At 51.2% G+C, this 14,985-nt stretch overlaps 1 protein-coding gene across 1 annotated transcript in view; it reads right to left on the reverse strand.

Annotated features, from left to right (window-relative positions):
- Positions 1-14,985, reverse strand: part of TIE1 (tyrosine kinase with immunoglobulin like and EGF like domains 1) — a 538,492-nt gene that overhangs the window by 52,123 nt on the left and 471,384 nt on the right. Inside the window, exons 18-19 of the mRNA XM_069642443.1 lie at positions 10,334-10,447; positions 9,559-9,629 (exon numbers count right to left, since the gene is read on the reverse strand). Coding sequence (XP_069498544.1) covers positions 9,559-9,629; positions 10,334-10,447 — 185 coding nt within the window. The remainder of the gene's footprint in view (positions 1-9,558; positions 9,630-10,333; positions 10,448-14,985) is intronic.

Genomic DNA, 14,985 nt, shown 5'->3' on the forward strand with positions numbered 1-14,985 from the left:
CGGGGTACGGAATGCCGGGGAACAGGCACCGACCCGAGATGAGAGGTGAAATCCTTGTAGAAATCAGGTAAGTCTTTAATGAGCGTTTTTTGGTAATGTCTTTTCATTCGCTCATTAACGCTGATGTCTCTTTTTCCCCTTAGGGGCCGGGGTCCGGAAATGCCAGGATGCGGCGCGAACCCGAAATGAAGAGGGAATGAATCAACAGGTAAGTCTTAACATGGAGATTTAGCTTTCCTTATTCCCTTCTCTCTCTCACCTTTTGTTCTTGCCTTTTTCTCCCTAGGCGCTGGGGCGTGACTGCGAATCCGGATGATCGCTGCTGAACATGGAGGCGCCCTGTAAAGGTGAGTGGAATGCGGCGCTGCAGCGATCGACGCGATGAGCTTTTAAATAAAAGTCTTCCTTTTCAGGATTGTCGGCGAGATGTCTCCGGGATGCGGATTTAGCAGGTAAGGACTTTTCCTTCTTCTGTTCTCTTCTTCTATTCCTTTGCAGGTGATCCAGGATGCTGGCAGGCATGGCAGAAGTCAGGATGCAGGAGCTGACATGGTGAGTGTCCAGCTGCTAGATGCAGAACAATGCGAAGCACGTGTGGCTGTTCGGGTGGGGTTTAAATAGCCTTGGAAGAAGTTCCAGGTATGTATCCTTCCTCCAATCAGGTATGTATCCTTCCCTGACCACGCCCGGATGGTAAATTAGTCCCACAGGTAAAGTAGTTCCTTTCAGGCCTCAAGGAGACCGGGATCCTGCAGCATGGTCTGCATCAGGTAAGTGCAGCCAAGCACTTCCATAATGAGCCTGGCGCCTATGGCGCCAGGACTGATGTCTTTTATGAGCCTGGCGCCATAGGCGCCAGGACACTGTCCAAAGGGCCCCTATATGGGGTTGCTGGGTCCTTCCTTGGGGACTGGATGTCCGCTTTCGGGGACGCAGGGCTTGAACCGGCTCCCAGGGAGCGGGCATCATGACAGTGAGCATCTCAGATTTGCACTGCTACCTTACACCTGAATCACAAAGGGCACTACTGAAGTAAATGTCAAGATGCTGGAGCACCTCTGAAACACCGTTGAGCAAATCAGTGTTAAGTGGTGTTTGCACATGAGCATCTCAGACAGTCTCCAGGCATCCCATATTTGCCTCCTTTCTAGGCTTTGTGGATCAGGTAGGCAATAGCTTGTGCAAATCTGAGATGCTCAGTCCTTCCTGAATTTACCCCAATGCACATCTTTGTAAATCAGCACCACAGTCTTCAAAGAGGTTGGCTCCAGCCTCAACATATTGTTACAGCTTGGCTAAAATCCAGGATCAGAGACCGGAGAACAGCCTTTGCTTCAAAGACTCAAAATCCATTGCACTGCCATTTAGTGCTAAGAAACCCAGCGCCCTTCCCTGTTCTTCAATACTCTGTGGATTCATGGACACAGGGGGTTTTCATGTACATCCATAGACTGTCTCTGATTTTTGTCCATGGTCTGTAAATGAATCACACTCATTACACCCATGATCTGTGTCAATGTAAGGGAATAGTTTCTTGCCTGTAACTCCATTTCTCCAGCATTGGTATCTTTCATGGATTCACATGCCATAGGAAAAAATTCCGACACTTTTGTGTCCTATCCATGTTGTTTTGGGCCGCGCACGCTGGCGCCACTAGGACGTAGGGGTATATATAGCTCCGCCCCCGCGGCTCCCTCAGATTTCAGCCCCCAAAGTAGTAAGGGGGATCTCTGGTTTGCATGCTCAGGGGAGGCCGGCGGGCGCATGTGAATCCATGAAAGATACCAATGCTGGAGAAATGGAGTTACAGGTAAGAAACTATTCCCTTCTCCAGCACTGGATCTTTCATGGATTCAGATGCTTAGAATAGATTGTATAGCAGTATCCCCCAACATTGGAGGCGTGTATGCAACCAACATCACAACAAGCACAGTGCCCACTTACTATGGCAACACATTACATTACAGCATGTTCACTGTACACGCCCAGTGCCCACTTACTATGGCAACCCATTACATTACAGCATGTTCACTGTACACGCCCAGTGCCCACTTACTATGGCAACCCATTACATTACAGCATGTTCACTGTACACGCCCAGTGCCCACTTACTATGGCAACCCATTACATTACAGCATGTTCACTGTACACGCCCAGTGCCCACTTACTATGGCAACCCATTACATTACAGCATGTTCACTGTACACGCCCAGTGCCCACTTACTATGGCAACACATTACATTACAGCATGTTCACTGTACACGCCCAGTGCCCACTTACTATGGCAACACATTACATTACAGCATGTTCACTGTACAAGCACAGTGCCCACTTACTATGGCAACACATTACATTACAGCATGTTCACTGTACACGCCCAGTGCCCACTTACTATGGTAACACATTACATTATAGCATGCTCACTGAAAAAGACACGACACTTTAAAGCATAGTTGCCGAAGGATACAACCCCACTTGGGGCTTACCTTATTGAAACAGTTGACGTAGTACTGCCCGCCCCATCTGTGTATCTTCAGCATGTTGCTGTGCGAGACAGTAGTGTTGGGTAAACGTATGTGGTACCGACCAGGAGGCTGCCTGGCAGATATCCCCCAGCAGAATTCCAGACAACAAAGCCGTCGATGACGACGTAGATCTTGTCGAATGGGCCCTTGGGTGCTTTTCTAGCGGCTTTCCGGCCTTGGAATGACAATAAGAAATGGCCGAAGACACCCATCTGGATAGTCCTTGTTTTGAAATCCCTTTACCCCTAGCCGCAGGACCATCAGCCACGAAGAGTTGTCTCGTGTCTCTGAAGCTTTGAGTGCAATGGAGTTAAAATTTCAAAGCTCTTTTCACGTCCAATGTATGGAGAGTCTTCTCTGCCACTGAAGCCAGTGTTGGAAAGAATGTAGGCAACACTGTAGCAGCGTGTTTATGGAACATGGAAGGTACTTTAGGTATGAAATGCGGGTTAGTGGCCAGCACAACTTTATTACTGAAAAACCTCAAATACGGAGGGTCGATCACTAGAGCTTGTATTTCCGACAGGCGACGAGCAGAAGTAATGGCCACTAGGAAAGCCAATTTCCAAGACAAAAATTTTAATGATGTCGATGACATTGGTTCAAAAGGGGGTTTCATCAGGGCTGCCAGGACCAGGTTCAGACTCCAGATCGGAGGAAACTTTTTCCTGGGAGGAAAGGTTCGAAACAACCCTTTAAGGAAGTGTTTAACTAGGCGGTCACTGAACAGTGGAGTGGAATGTCTCTTCCGAGTAAATCTCGAGATGGCAGCTAGATGCACTTTTATGAATGAGACAGATAACCCGTTATTTGCCAGGAGCAACAAGTATGGTAGGAGTTGTTCCGGTGTGATTGCCCGCGGGACCAGACCTGGTTGACCTGCGCACCATATGCAGAACCTTTTCCATTTGTATGTGTATGAAGTGTTCGTGGAAGGTGCCCTTGCGGCTTGCAAAATACGACGGCAATCCGTTGGAATCGCTAACGCACCAAACTCGGCGAAATCAGGAGCCAGGCCGTCAGACTAAGGTTGTCCGGGTCGTGATGCCGAACGGTCCCTTTCTCCAGAAACAGAAGGTTGGGGATCTTCTGGAACCTCATTGGTTCTGCCGCTGAGAGGTGAAGTAGATCGGAGAACCACACTTGTCTGGCCCAATACGGGGCCACCAGGATCACCCGACAAGGATATCTGTGGATCCATTGCAGAGTCCGACGGATGAGAGGGAATGGGGGGAAGGCATACAGAAACTTGCCCGTCCACGGGAAGGAGAACGCATCCCCTAGCGAGTCTTGTTGTGGCCACCTGCTCGCGTATTGGGAGCATTTCTTGTCGTCTCTCGTCGCAAAGAGATTGAGGGCCGGATGACCCCATTCCGCGAAGACACGGTGCAGTTGCTGAGAGACAATTCATCTCTCTGCTGAGAGCGTCTGCTTGCACATTTTTCACTCCTGGTAAGTGGAACGCCAACAGATGTATGTCGTGTTGTAGGGCCCAATGGCAGATCTCCTGGGCTTCCGTCGACAGACTCCTTGAGCGAGTTCCTCCCTGCTTCCGTAGATAAAACATGGTTGTCGTGTTGTCTGTCATGATTCTCACCACTGAGCCCTTTATCTGTGGCAGAAAGGATTTTAGGGCCCAACGCACCGCCCTCAACTCTACCAGGTTGATGTGGAGGGAGGACTCTTCCGATGACCAACGACCCTGAACCTGTAAGGAGTCCAGATGTGCTCCCCACCCAGTTAGAGAAGCATCCGTGACCACTGTCTTCTGGAACGCAGGCTCCAGTAAGGGCATTCCCTTCGTTAGGTGTATGGAGATTCTCCACCATTGAAGCGCCTGCACTAACTGGCCGTTGATGGTCAACTTGTCCGACCAGCGTCCTCGACTCTGTGCCCATCGATCCGCCAAGAATTCCTGAAGAGGCCTCATGAAGAGGCGACAGTTGTCTATCAAGGGTATGCAGGACGACATGGTCCCCAGCAGGGACATGTACCTTCGTACTGACACTCTGCTGTCGACCTCCCATTCCGATGCCTTTTGCTGCAGTATGTGAATCCTTTCGAGGGATGGCTTCACCAGTCCCGACTGTGTGTGGAACTCCGCCCCCAAAAAGAGCAAGGTCCTTGAAGGTTTTAACGAGGACTTGACAAAGTTCACTGCGAAGCCTAAACGTTGCAGGAGGGACAGGGTGGCATCCAGGCTTTCCTGTGCCCTTTCTGGAGATAGATCCCTCACTAGCCAATCGTCCAAATAAGGGTACACATGGTGACCTTCCTTTCTTAACCAGGCTGCTATTGGAGCCAGACATTTGGTGAACGTCCTGGGGGACGATTTTAGGCCGAACGGGAGGACCTTGAACTGATAGTGGGTTCGTCCGACGACAAACTGCAGAAATCTTTTGTACCGTCGGGGCATCGGGATATGGAAGTATGCGTCCTGAAGGTCTAGCGATGACAAATAATCTCCGGGTTGTATCGATCGGATCACCTCCTGCAGCGTCAGCATTTTGAATATTAAACTCTTGAGCAGTCTGTTGAGCGCTGAGCTGTGAGTCTAGGATAGGACATGGCACCATGAGCTTTGAGCCTGGGATAGGAAGTGGTACTCTGAGCCGGGAGCCTGGGATAGGAAGTGATACTCTGAGCCGGGAGCCTGGGGTAGGAAGTGATACTCTGAGCTGGGAGCCTCGTAGATCCAGAATGGGACGCCATTTTCCATTTGGTTTCTTGACGATAAAAAGTACCGGGAGTACACTCCCTGTCCTTTTTCTGCCACCGGGACCAGTTCTATAGCCCCTTTCTGCAGCATAAGCGCCACCTCCTGTAGTAGTATTTGAAGGTGGGGCTGTGCCGAGAACACCGGTGGAATGTGTGGTGGCTTGCCCTTGAACTGTAGAGAATGTCCCAGATGAATCGTGTCCAAAACCCATCGGTCTGTTGTTATGCGCTCCCACTCATTGATGCGACGAGACACTCGGCTCCGCAGGATGCCCTGAAGCATGTCATTATTGGCTCTTGGTTTGTTTATCTTTCGTCGACGAAGGGTAGACACCCCGCCGTCTGGAGGTTTGGTAATCTCTGCCTCTACGAGAAGATTGGGCCGCATGCCTGTAGCCTTGGGACGAGTAGGAGGGTCTGCGGAACCCTCGGTCTCTAGATGACCCAAACTGGAAGTTACCAGAGGCCCCTCTGAAAGGACAAAAGGAACGAAAATTCCTACCACTCTGGAGGGCTCCGAGTGACCGTGCCGTGTCAGTATCCTCTTTCATGCCCTTCAAGGCTTCATCAACTTTTTCACCGAACAGTTGCTCCCCTTCACACAGCATATCCAAGACTTTATATTGCACCTCCAGTCTGAACGTAGTGCACTTGAGCCAGGCTTGTCTACGTAGAACTACGCCATTATTGATTTGCTTAAAACCGGACTCGGCTAGGTCGACGGCAATGTTTATAGCATGGTTGGAGGCCTCCTCTCCTTCCCGCACTAGCAACATTGTGGACTTTCTATGTTCCTCGGGCAAATGCTCCAAGATAGAAGCCAGTCGGTGCCACATTTCCCTGTCATACTTAGACATAATCGCCAAGGAGTTGGCTGCTTTAACTGTAGTCGTGCCGACGGACAGCACCTTCTTGCCGAAAGCGTCCTGTCTCCTGGCCTTGTTGTCTGGAGGGGTCGTGCATTTATGTTGAGATCTGGCCTTTCTCGCCGCCGCCGCCGATACCACCGACTTCGGCGAAGGCTGAGACGTCAGGCACTTGGGAGTTGATTCTGGAGCCTTGAACTTCTTCTCCAAACGACCTTTCACTGCCGGTTCAGAGAACGGGTGCCGCATGGTCTTCAGACCCTCTTGCCAGACATGATCCTAAATCGGGATGGCGAATATGGATTTCCTTCTCTTGCCCATATGATCAAAAAGAAAACAATCCTTTTTCTCCTCTTCAGGGACTAGGCTAAACTCCGAACACGCCTTACTCATCATGGCATGGAATGCATCACGTCGTCAGGTGGCTTCCATCTCCGCTTCAGAGTCCCAAGTTGGGTCCCTTGAGGGGGATAGTGAGATGTCTGAACCTGATCCCTCACGTCCTGTAGTTCTCCTTGTTCTTGCAGGGTAGGGCAATCTTCCGGCGCGTGGGAAGCGGCCGTAATCCTGGTCACCGAGTGAGGAGCCGGGCCCGGCTCGGCGACGAATGGCGTAGACTGTCTCCGTGTCGGGGCCCCAGGCTGGGGTCAGAACCGCCTGGGGGTTCAGTAATGATGAGGTAGTAGGGATGGAACCCACACCCAAGAGCGACATCGTGCTGGTCGGCTGCAGACCCAGATCGATTGGGCGCGCGACCGTGTCACGTTCCTTGTCAGCCGACGAGATGGAGAAAGTCGCCTCTGGTTGAAGCAGGGACTCCGGCGGGACGGGATCGAAAACCTCCGGTTGCCATCCCATCGACGGGACCACCGTCGACGATATGTTTCCTACCGCTGCAGTCTGACATGTGGGAGGAGCCGCCGATGACGCAGGCGTCGACGAGCGGGTGGTCGGCGAAGCCAGTGGCGCAGGGCCTTGAGGTGTTCCCACCGCTTTTGGGGCCGACTTGCTGGCCGCGGCCTCTCGTCTCAAGGTAGACTTATGACGGTCTCCTGAGGAGGATTTAGATGGTTCTTTTCTCTCCTTTTTAGATGAGGAGGAAGAAGACGACGCCTTGTGTGAAGAGGAGGAGGCCTTCGAATGTTTCTCTGAATGTTTCTCCGAGGGTTGTTTTTCGGCCGACTCCGAGGTTCGTTTTTCGTCAGCACGTGCCTTCTTCGTCGGGGGTTCCGACTTACTTTTTGAGGCCGTGGAGCCCACCTCCGATGCCGGGTACGCACCTGCTCCGTCATTGAGCTATATATACCCCTATGTCCTAGTGGCGCCGGCGTGCGCGGCCCAAAACGACGTGGATAGGACACAAAAGTGTCAGAATTTTTTCCTATGGAAAATGTCTATATAACTTACCGAGGATTCCCAGCCTGACGACGGGGAATATTCTAAGCATGTGAATCCATGAAAGATCCAATGCTGGAGAACAGGGGTGTCCATGGACAGGCAACCTTGGGTTCTCCACGATGTCATTAGTCATCGCTGTTCTGTCTGTCTGGGGTTATCTCTGTCCATTCTCTGTACATGTTACAGGGGTGTCCATGGACAGGCAAGTGTCGGTTCTCTACGATGTCATGGATAAATAGAGTAGTCAATGTTTATACATCAGTCATCACTGTTCTGTCTGTCTGGGGTTATCTCTGTCCATTCTCTGTACATGTTACAGGGGTGCCCATGGACATGCAACTGTCGGTTCTCTACGATGTCATGGATAAATAGAGTAGTCAATGTATATACATTAGTCATTGCTGTTTTGTCTGTATGGGGTTATCTCTGTTCATTCCCTGTCCATGTTACAGGGGTGTCCATGGACAGGCAACTGTCAGTTCTCTACGATGTCATGGATAAATAGAGTAGTCAATGTATATACATTAGTCATCACTGTTCTGTCTGTCTGGGCTAATATCTGTCCATTCTCTGCACATGTTACAGGAGTGTCCATGGACAGGCAAGTGTCGGTTATCTACGATGTCATGGATAAATCGAATAGTCATGGACATACATTTCTATTAAGAACTTATTGCTGTTTCTCAAAGGAATGCCAACCCTGAAACACCACACTTCCAAAACTCAAATTAATTTCAGGCTTCCATCAAGGATTCCCCTCTCCATCCGAACCCTAAGAACCTGTATCTGAATCATTTTATTAGCACAAATAGTGTGACACGTGAGCAGGCTGCATAACTACTATGCAATGCTTGGAAGACTGGGGCTCTCTATAAGCAGGATAAAGAGTTGTGTGTTCTGTCCTCCAGGGCTCACTCTACTTACATACCCACAATCCTATGCAAAATGAAAGTGAGCCGTTTTCATTTCCACACAAATGCATACATTCCTAAAATAGTGCATAGTTCACATATAAATGTTTATTCCTGCGTACTATTGTCAATATCTGTTCACTATACAACTTAATTAAGTCACCCTGGCATTGTTAGGGTCTGGAAAGCTCCACTAAGCAGCTGGTGGAGGTGGTTCAATGGCTTCACCTGATCCTTTATCACAGGTTTCCTTCCCAGTGGTAGTTTATCCTAAAGGAATGCTCTGGTGTTGCTGACAGGCACATGTTATGTTAGGTATTGCTGTCTCTGCCGTGCACCAGCTACGGTCATCACTGGTCACACATAGTATAACTTTACATGACCCATTGATGACAATTGACATGTAAATCAAGCGAGAAATGAACTAAAATGCCACATCATTTAAAGGGTCATGTCTATCCATGGGTATGCGTGGATATCCAAGTTCTTCAGGAGAAGGGCACACATGTATGCCTATGGATGACCATGGCCTGTTCCTGAGTCATTTACCATCCATGGTCATCATTGGTTAGCCATGATCAGAAGCATGGACAGGCCAGGGTTTGGATATTCACGTGAACATTGGATATTCCTCAGGAGAAGCCTAAGCATCCTACTTGAATCTACCCCCCGTCTTCCCGGCCAGGGGAACCCAGTCGCCAGCCAGGCTCATGATCTACTCAACCACTTCAAACAGATCTTGCGCATATTTGAAATTGGGAGTAAAGTAGAGCAGATCTCATGGTTACAGTATTGTAGTGTTTTTACAGTGACATCTCCAAAAAAGATATGCGAAAATGACAGCTTCTACAATCCTGTGCAACAGAAATTATATCGGGACTAAATACATATGAGGGTGACTTACCTGGACCTTACAAAGCCTCCTTTGGCCCACATTAAACAACAGATTAATTTTAAATGCCCCATGCTTTGCACCCCATGGCCACTGAGCTAGAGGGTCTGAATACCTAACTAAATGCTTGAAGCGCTATACTGAAAATGGACATAGTGAAAGCTGCCCCCACTCTTTCAAATGTGCAAACCCAGCCACACTACCTCTTCATGTGTCTGGTTTATGCCAGACTCTAAAGGAATACTTACACGTCACTTTTTGTGGTGTAAACGCTATAATTCAGAGATTCAATCGCCATCCATCGCACCGGGAGCCGGCCCTGCAAAACAAGGACATGAGCTGAGAACCAGAGCTGATGGAAGGACAGCAGAGACTGGTGGTGGGGCAAATGGAGGCTCAGTGATGAAAGGGGGTGCAGGTCTGGGTGGGGAGCTTTGATCTTAGAGCTGTAGATGCTCCATTGTATATCCAGTCAACCCTCTTCCTCTAGGGGACACAAGGAGGCCTTTTGCAAGGCGTGTGAGTTATTGTGATGGTTCTGTGTTGGACAATGGTGGTGCTGGTGTGAAGACTCGTGGTATAAGGAACAGTTCTGGTAAAAGGGTTGCACATATAACGGGACTCCTCTTCAGCTGGTGTCCAATCTTAACTCATAGGGTCGAATATAATAAAACCTTATTTAATATGACCTGTCACATGACACTCTGGGACCAGAACCTCATGAGAGTGGGCACAGGTGGTATAACTGTGACTAGTTTCGATGGGAGTCAAATGATAGCCCACCCTGTGGGTCACACATGTAGTCACATATTCTATGACCACAGTTCTCATGTTACTAGAGAATGTCAGAAGATGCGATCTATCAGTTAAAACTTATCTCGCTAGCAGAAAAAGTGTTAGGTTCTAACTTTCGCTCGATGACCGTGAGTGATGGCTTTTTTTCTTATATCTACAAGTGTTTGGATGAAAGCTCTAGATGCCTGGGATGAAGTGTGTTATTGGTAACGGCAGCCATGGACTCACCATGGTCTTCTTCACATAGACCTCCTCGCCGCGGGACAAGCCGAAGTCAGCAATCTTCGCCAGGAGGTTCTCACCAACCAGCACATTTCTTGCTGCCAAGTCTCTGTGAATGAACTTTAACAACAAAATGAGTTGAGGATTAGTTGAACTCCTCTCCTAGGAAGGACCTTGGACAAAATCCTGCTGCAAAGAAAGTGTCTTTAGTGGAGATTGTTTTATACAGAAGGAAGGATTCTCAAGTGCTTCATCCTAGACTCAGAAATGTGAATCTCAACTCAAGGCTCATGTTTAAGAAAAAATGTAATTCCAAATTGAATTGTACATATCACACACACAAAACACTAAAAAACATGTTGGGAATAATATAAAGTAAAAAGCCACACATTCCACAACGGTACACAAATCTTCGCTAGTGGAGAGGATCACAGAATCTAAATGACAACTGGTTTCTCATCACGCCAATGTGTATATTATGTGGACAAGTCTATTACAGTACCAAGCCCTAGATAGTGGAGATACCACTGATGACTGCGAATTTCGCATATGGGAGGATTTGCACAGGAGGTTCTTCCAATGGCCAAGGAAGGAGATATCAGCCATACTCTGTCGCTCGTGTAAGGGGAGGGCTATAAACCCAAGAGAGGACCGGGAGAAGAGACACCAGCAATGACTCTGCCGCTCGTGCAAGGGAAGGGCTATACACCCAAGAGAGGACCGGGAGAAGAGACACCAGCAATGACTCTGCCGCTCGTGTAAGGGGAGGGCTATACACCCAAGAGAGGACCGGGAGAAGAGACACCAGCAATGACTCTGCCGCTCGTGCAAGGGAAGGGCTATAAACCCAAGAGAGGACCGGGAGAAGAGACACCAGCAATGACTCTGCCGCTCGTGCAAGGGAAGGGCTATAAACCCAAGAGAGGACCGGGAGAAGAGACACCAGCAATGACTCTGCCGCTCGTGCAAGGGGAGGGCTATACTCCCAAGAGAAGACCAGGAGAAGAGACACCAGCAATGACTCTGCCGCTCGTGTAAGGGGAGGGCTATACTCCCAAGAGAGGATGGGGAGAAGAGACACCAGCAATGACTCTGCCGCTCGTGCAAGGGAAGGGCTATACACCCAAGAGAGGACCGGGAGAAGAGACACCAACAATGACTCTGCCGCTCGTGCAAGGGGAGGGCTATACACCCAAGAGAGGACCGGGAGAAGAGACACCAGCAATGACTCTGCCGCTCGTGTAAGGGAAGGGCTATACACCCAAGAGAGGACCGGGAGAAGAGACACCAGCAATGACTCTGCCGCTCGTGTAAGGGGAGGGCTATACTCCCAAGAGAGGACGGGGAGAAGAGACACCAGCAATGACTCTGCCGCTCATGTAAGGGAAGGGCTATAAACCCAAGAGAGGACCGGGAGAAGAGACACCAGCAATGACTCTGCCGCTCGTGCAAGGGAAGGGCTATAAACCCAAGAGAGGACCGGGAGAAGAGACACCAGCAATGACTCTGCCGCTCGTGCAAGGGAAGGGCTATAAACCCAAGAGAGGACCGGGAGAAGAGACACCAGCAATGACTCTGCCGCTCGTGCAAGGGAAGGGCTATAAACCCAAGAGAGGACCGGGAGAAGAGACACCAGCAATGACTCTGCCGCTCGTGCAAGGGGAGGGCTATACTCCCAAGAGAAGACCAGGAGAAGAGACACCAGCAATGACTCTGCCGCTCGTGTAAGGGGAGGGCTATACTCCCAAGAGAGGATGGGGAGAAGAGACACCAGCAATGACTCTGCCGCTCGTGCAAGGGAAGGGCTATACACCCAAGAGAGGACCGGGAGAAGAGACACCAGCAATGACTCTGCCGCTCGTGCAAGGGGAGGGCTATACACCCAAGAGAGGACCGGGAGAAGAGACACCAGCAATGACTCTGCCGCTCGTGTAAGGGAAGGGCTATACACCCAAGAGAGGACCGGGAGAAGAGACACCAGCAATGACTCTGCCGCTCGTGTAAGGGGAGGGCTATACTCCCAAGAGAGGACGGGGAGAAGAGACACCAGCAATGACTCTGCCGCTCGTGTAAGGGAAGGGCTATAAACCCAAGAGAGGACCGGGAGAAGAGACACCAGCAATGACTCTGCCGCTCGTGCAAGGGAAGGGCTATAAACCCAAGAGAGGACCGGGAGAAGAGACACCAGCAATGACTCTGCCGCTCGTGCAAGGGAAGGGCTATAAACCCAAGAGAGGACCGGGAGAAGAGACACCAGCAATGACTCTGCCGCTCGTGCAAGGGGAGGGCTATACTCCCAAGAGAAGACCAGGAGAAGAGACACCAGCAATGACTCTGCCGCTCGTGTAAGGGGAGGGCTATACTCCCAAGAGAGGATGGGGAGAAGAGACACCAGCAATGACTCTGCCGCTCGTGCAAGGGAAGGGCTATACACCCAAGAGAGGACCGGGAGAAGAGACACCAGCAATGACTCTGCCGCTCGTGCAAGGGGAGGGCTATACACCCAAGAGAGGACCGGGAGAAGAGACACCAGCAATGACTCTGCCGCTCGTGCAAGGGGAGGGCTATACACCCAAGAGAGGACCGGGAGAAGAGACACCAGCAATGACTCTGCCGCTCGTGTAAGGGAAGGGCTATACACCCAAGAGAGGACCGGGAGAAGAGACACCAGCAATGACTCTGCCGCTCGTGTAAGGGGAGGGCTATACACCCAAGAGAAGACCGGGAGAAGAGACACCAGCAATGACTCTGCCGCTCGTGTAAGGGGAGGGCTATACTCCCAAGAGAGGACCGGGAGAAGAGACACCAGCAATGACTCTGCCGCTCGTGTAAGGGGAGGGCTATACACCCAAGAGAGGACCGGGAGAAGAGACACCAGCAATGACTCTGCCGCTCGTGTAAGGGAAGGGCTATACACCCAAGAGAGGACCGGGAGAAGAGACACCAGCAATGACTCTGCCGCTCGTGCAAGGGAAGGGCTATAAACCCAAGAGAGGACCGGGAGAAGAGACACCAGCAATGACTCTGCCGCTCGTGCAAGGGGAGGGCTATACTCCCAAGAGAAGACCAGGAGAAGAGACACCAGCAATGACTCTGCCGCTCGTGTAAGGGGAGGGCTATACTCCCAAGAGAGGATGGGGAGAAGAGACACCAGCAATGACTCTGCCGCTCGTGCAAGGGAAGGGCTATACACCCAAGAGAGGACCGGGAGAAGAGACACCAACAATGACTCTGCCGCTCGTGCAAGGGGAGGGCTATACACCCAAGAGAGGACCGGGAGAAGAGACACCAGCAATGACTCTGCCGCTCGTGTAAGGGAAGGGCTATACACCCAAGAGAGGACCGGGAGAAGAGACACCAGCAATGACTCTGCCGCTCGTGTAAGGGGAGGGCTATACTCCCAAGAGAGGACGGGGAGAAGAGACACCAGCAATGACTCTGCCGCTCATGTAAGGGAAGGGCTATAAACCCAAGAGAGGACCGGGAGAAGAGACACCAGCAATGACTCTGCCGCTCGTGCAAGGGAAGGGCTATAAACCCAAGAGAGGACCGGGAGAAGAGACACCAGCAATGACTCTGCCGCTCGTGCAAGGGAAGGGCTATAAACCCAAGAGAGGACCGGGAGAAGAGACACCAGCAATGACTCTGCCGCTCGTGCAAGGGAAGGGCTATAAACCCAAGAGAGGACCGGGAGAAGAGACACCAGCAATGACTCTGCCGCTCGTGCAAGGGGAGGGCTATACTCCCAAGAGAAGACCAGGAGAAGAGACACCAGCAATGACTCTGCCGCTCGTGTAAGGGGAGGGCTATACTCCCAAGAGAGGATGGGGAGAAGAGACACCAGCAATGACTCTGCCGCTCGTGCAAGGGAAGGGCTATACACCCAAGAGAGGACCGGGAGAAGAGACACCAGCAATGACTCTGCCGCTCGTGCAAGGGGAGGGCTATACACCCAAGAGAGGACCGGGAGAAGAGACACCAGCAATGACTCTGCCGCTCGTGTAAGGGAAGGGCTATACACCCAAGAGAGGACCGGGAGAAGAGACACCAGCAATGACTCTGCCGCTCGTGTAAGGGGAGGGCTATACTCCCAAGAGAGGACGGGGAGAAGAGACACCAGCAATGACTCTGCCGCTCGTGTAAGGGAAGGGCTATAAACCCAAGAGAGGACCGGGAGAAGAGACACCAGCAATGACTCTGCCGCTCGTGCAAGGGAAGGGCTATAAACCCAAGAGAGGACCGGGAGAAGAGACACCAGCAATGACTCTGCCGCTCGTGCAAGGGAAGGGCTATAAACCCAAGAGAGGACCGGGAGAAGAGACACCAGCAATGACTCTGCCGCTCGTGCAAGGGGAGGGCTATACTCCCAAGAGAAGACCAGGAGAAGAGACACCAGCAATGACTCTGCCGCTCGTGTAAGGGGAGGGCTATACTCCCAAGAGAGGATGGGGAGAAGAGACACCAGCAATGACTCTGCCGCTCGTGCAAGGGAAGGGCTATACACCCAAGAGAGGACCGGGAGAAGAGACACCAGCAATGACTCTGCCGCTCGTGCAAGGGGAGGGCTATACACCCAAGAGAGGACCGGGAGAAGAGACACCAGCAATGACTCTGCCGCTCGTGCAAGGGGAGGGCTATACACCCAAGAGAGGACCGGG

This window comes from Ambystoma mexicanum, chromosome 1q (genome assembly GCF_040938575.1).
Source record: "Ambystoma mexicanum isolate Mex_15411 chromosome 1q, UKY_AmexF1_1, whole genome shotgun sequence".
Classification (NCBI taxonomy): domain Eukaryota; kingdom Metazoa; phylum Chordata; class Amphibia; order Caudata; family Ambystomatidae; genus Ambystoma; species Ambystoma mexicanum.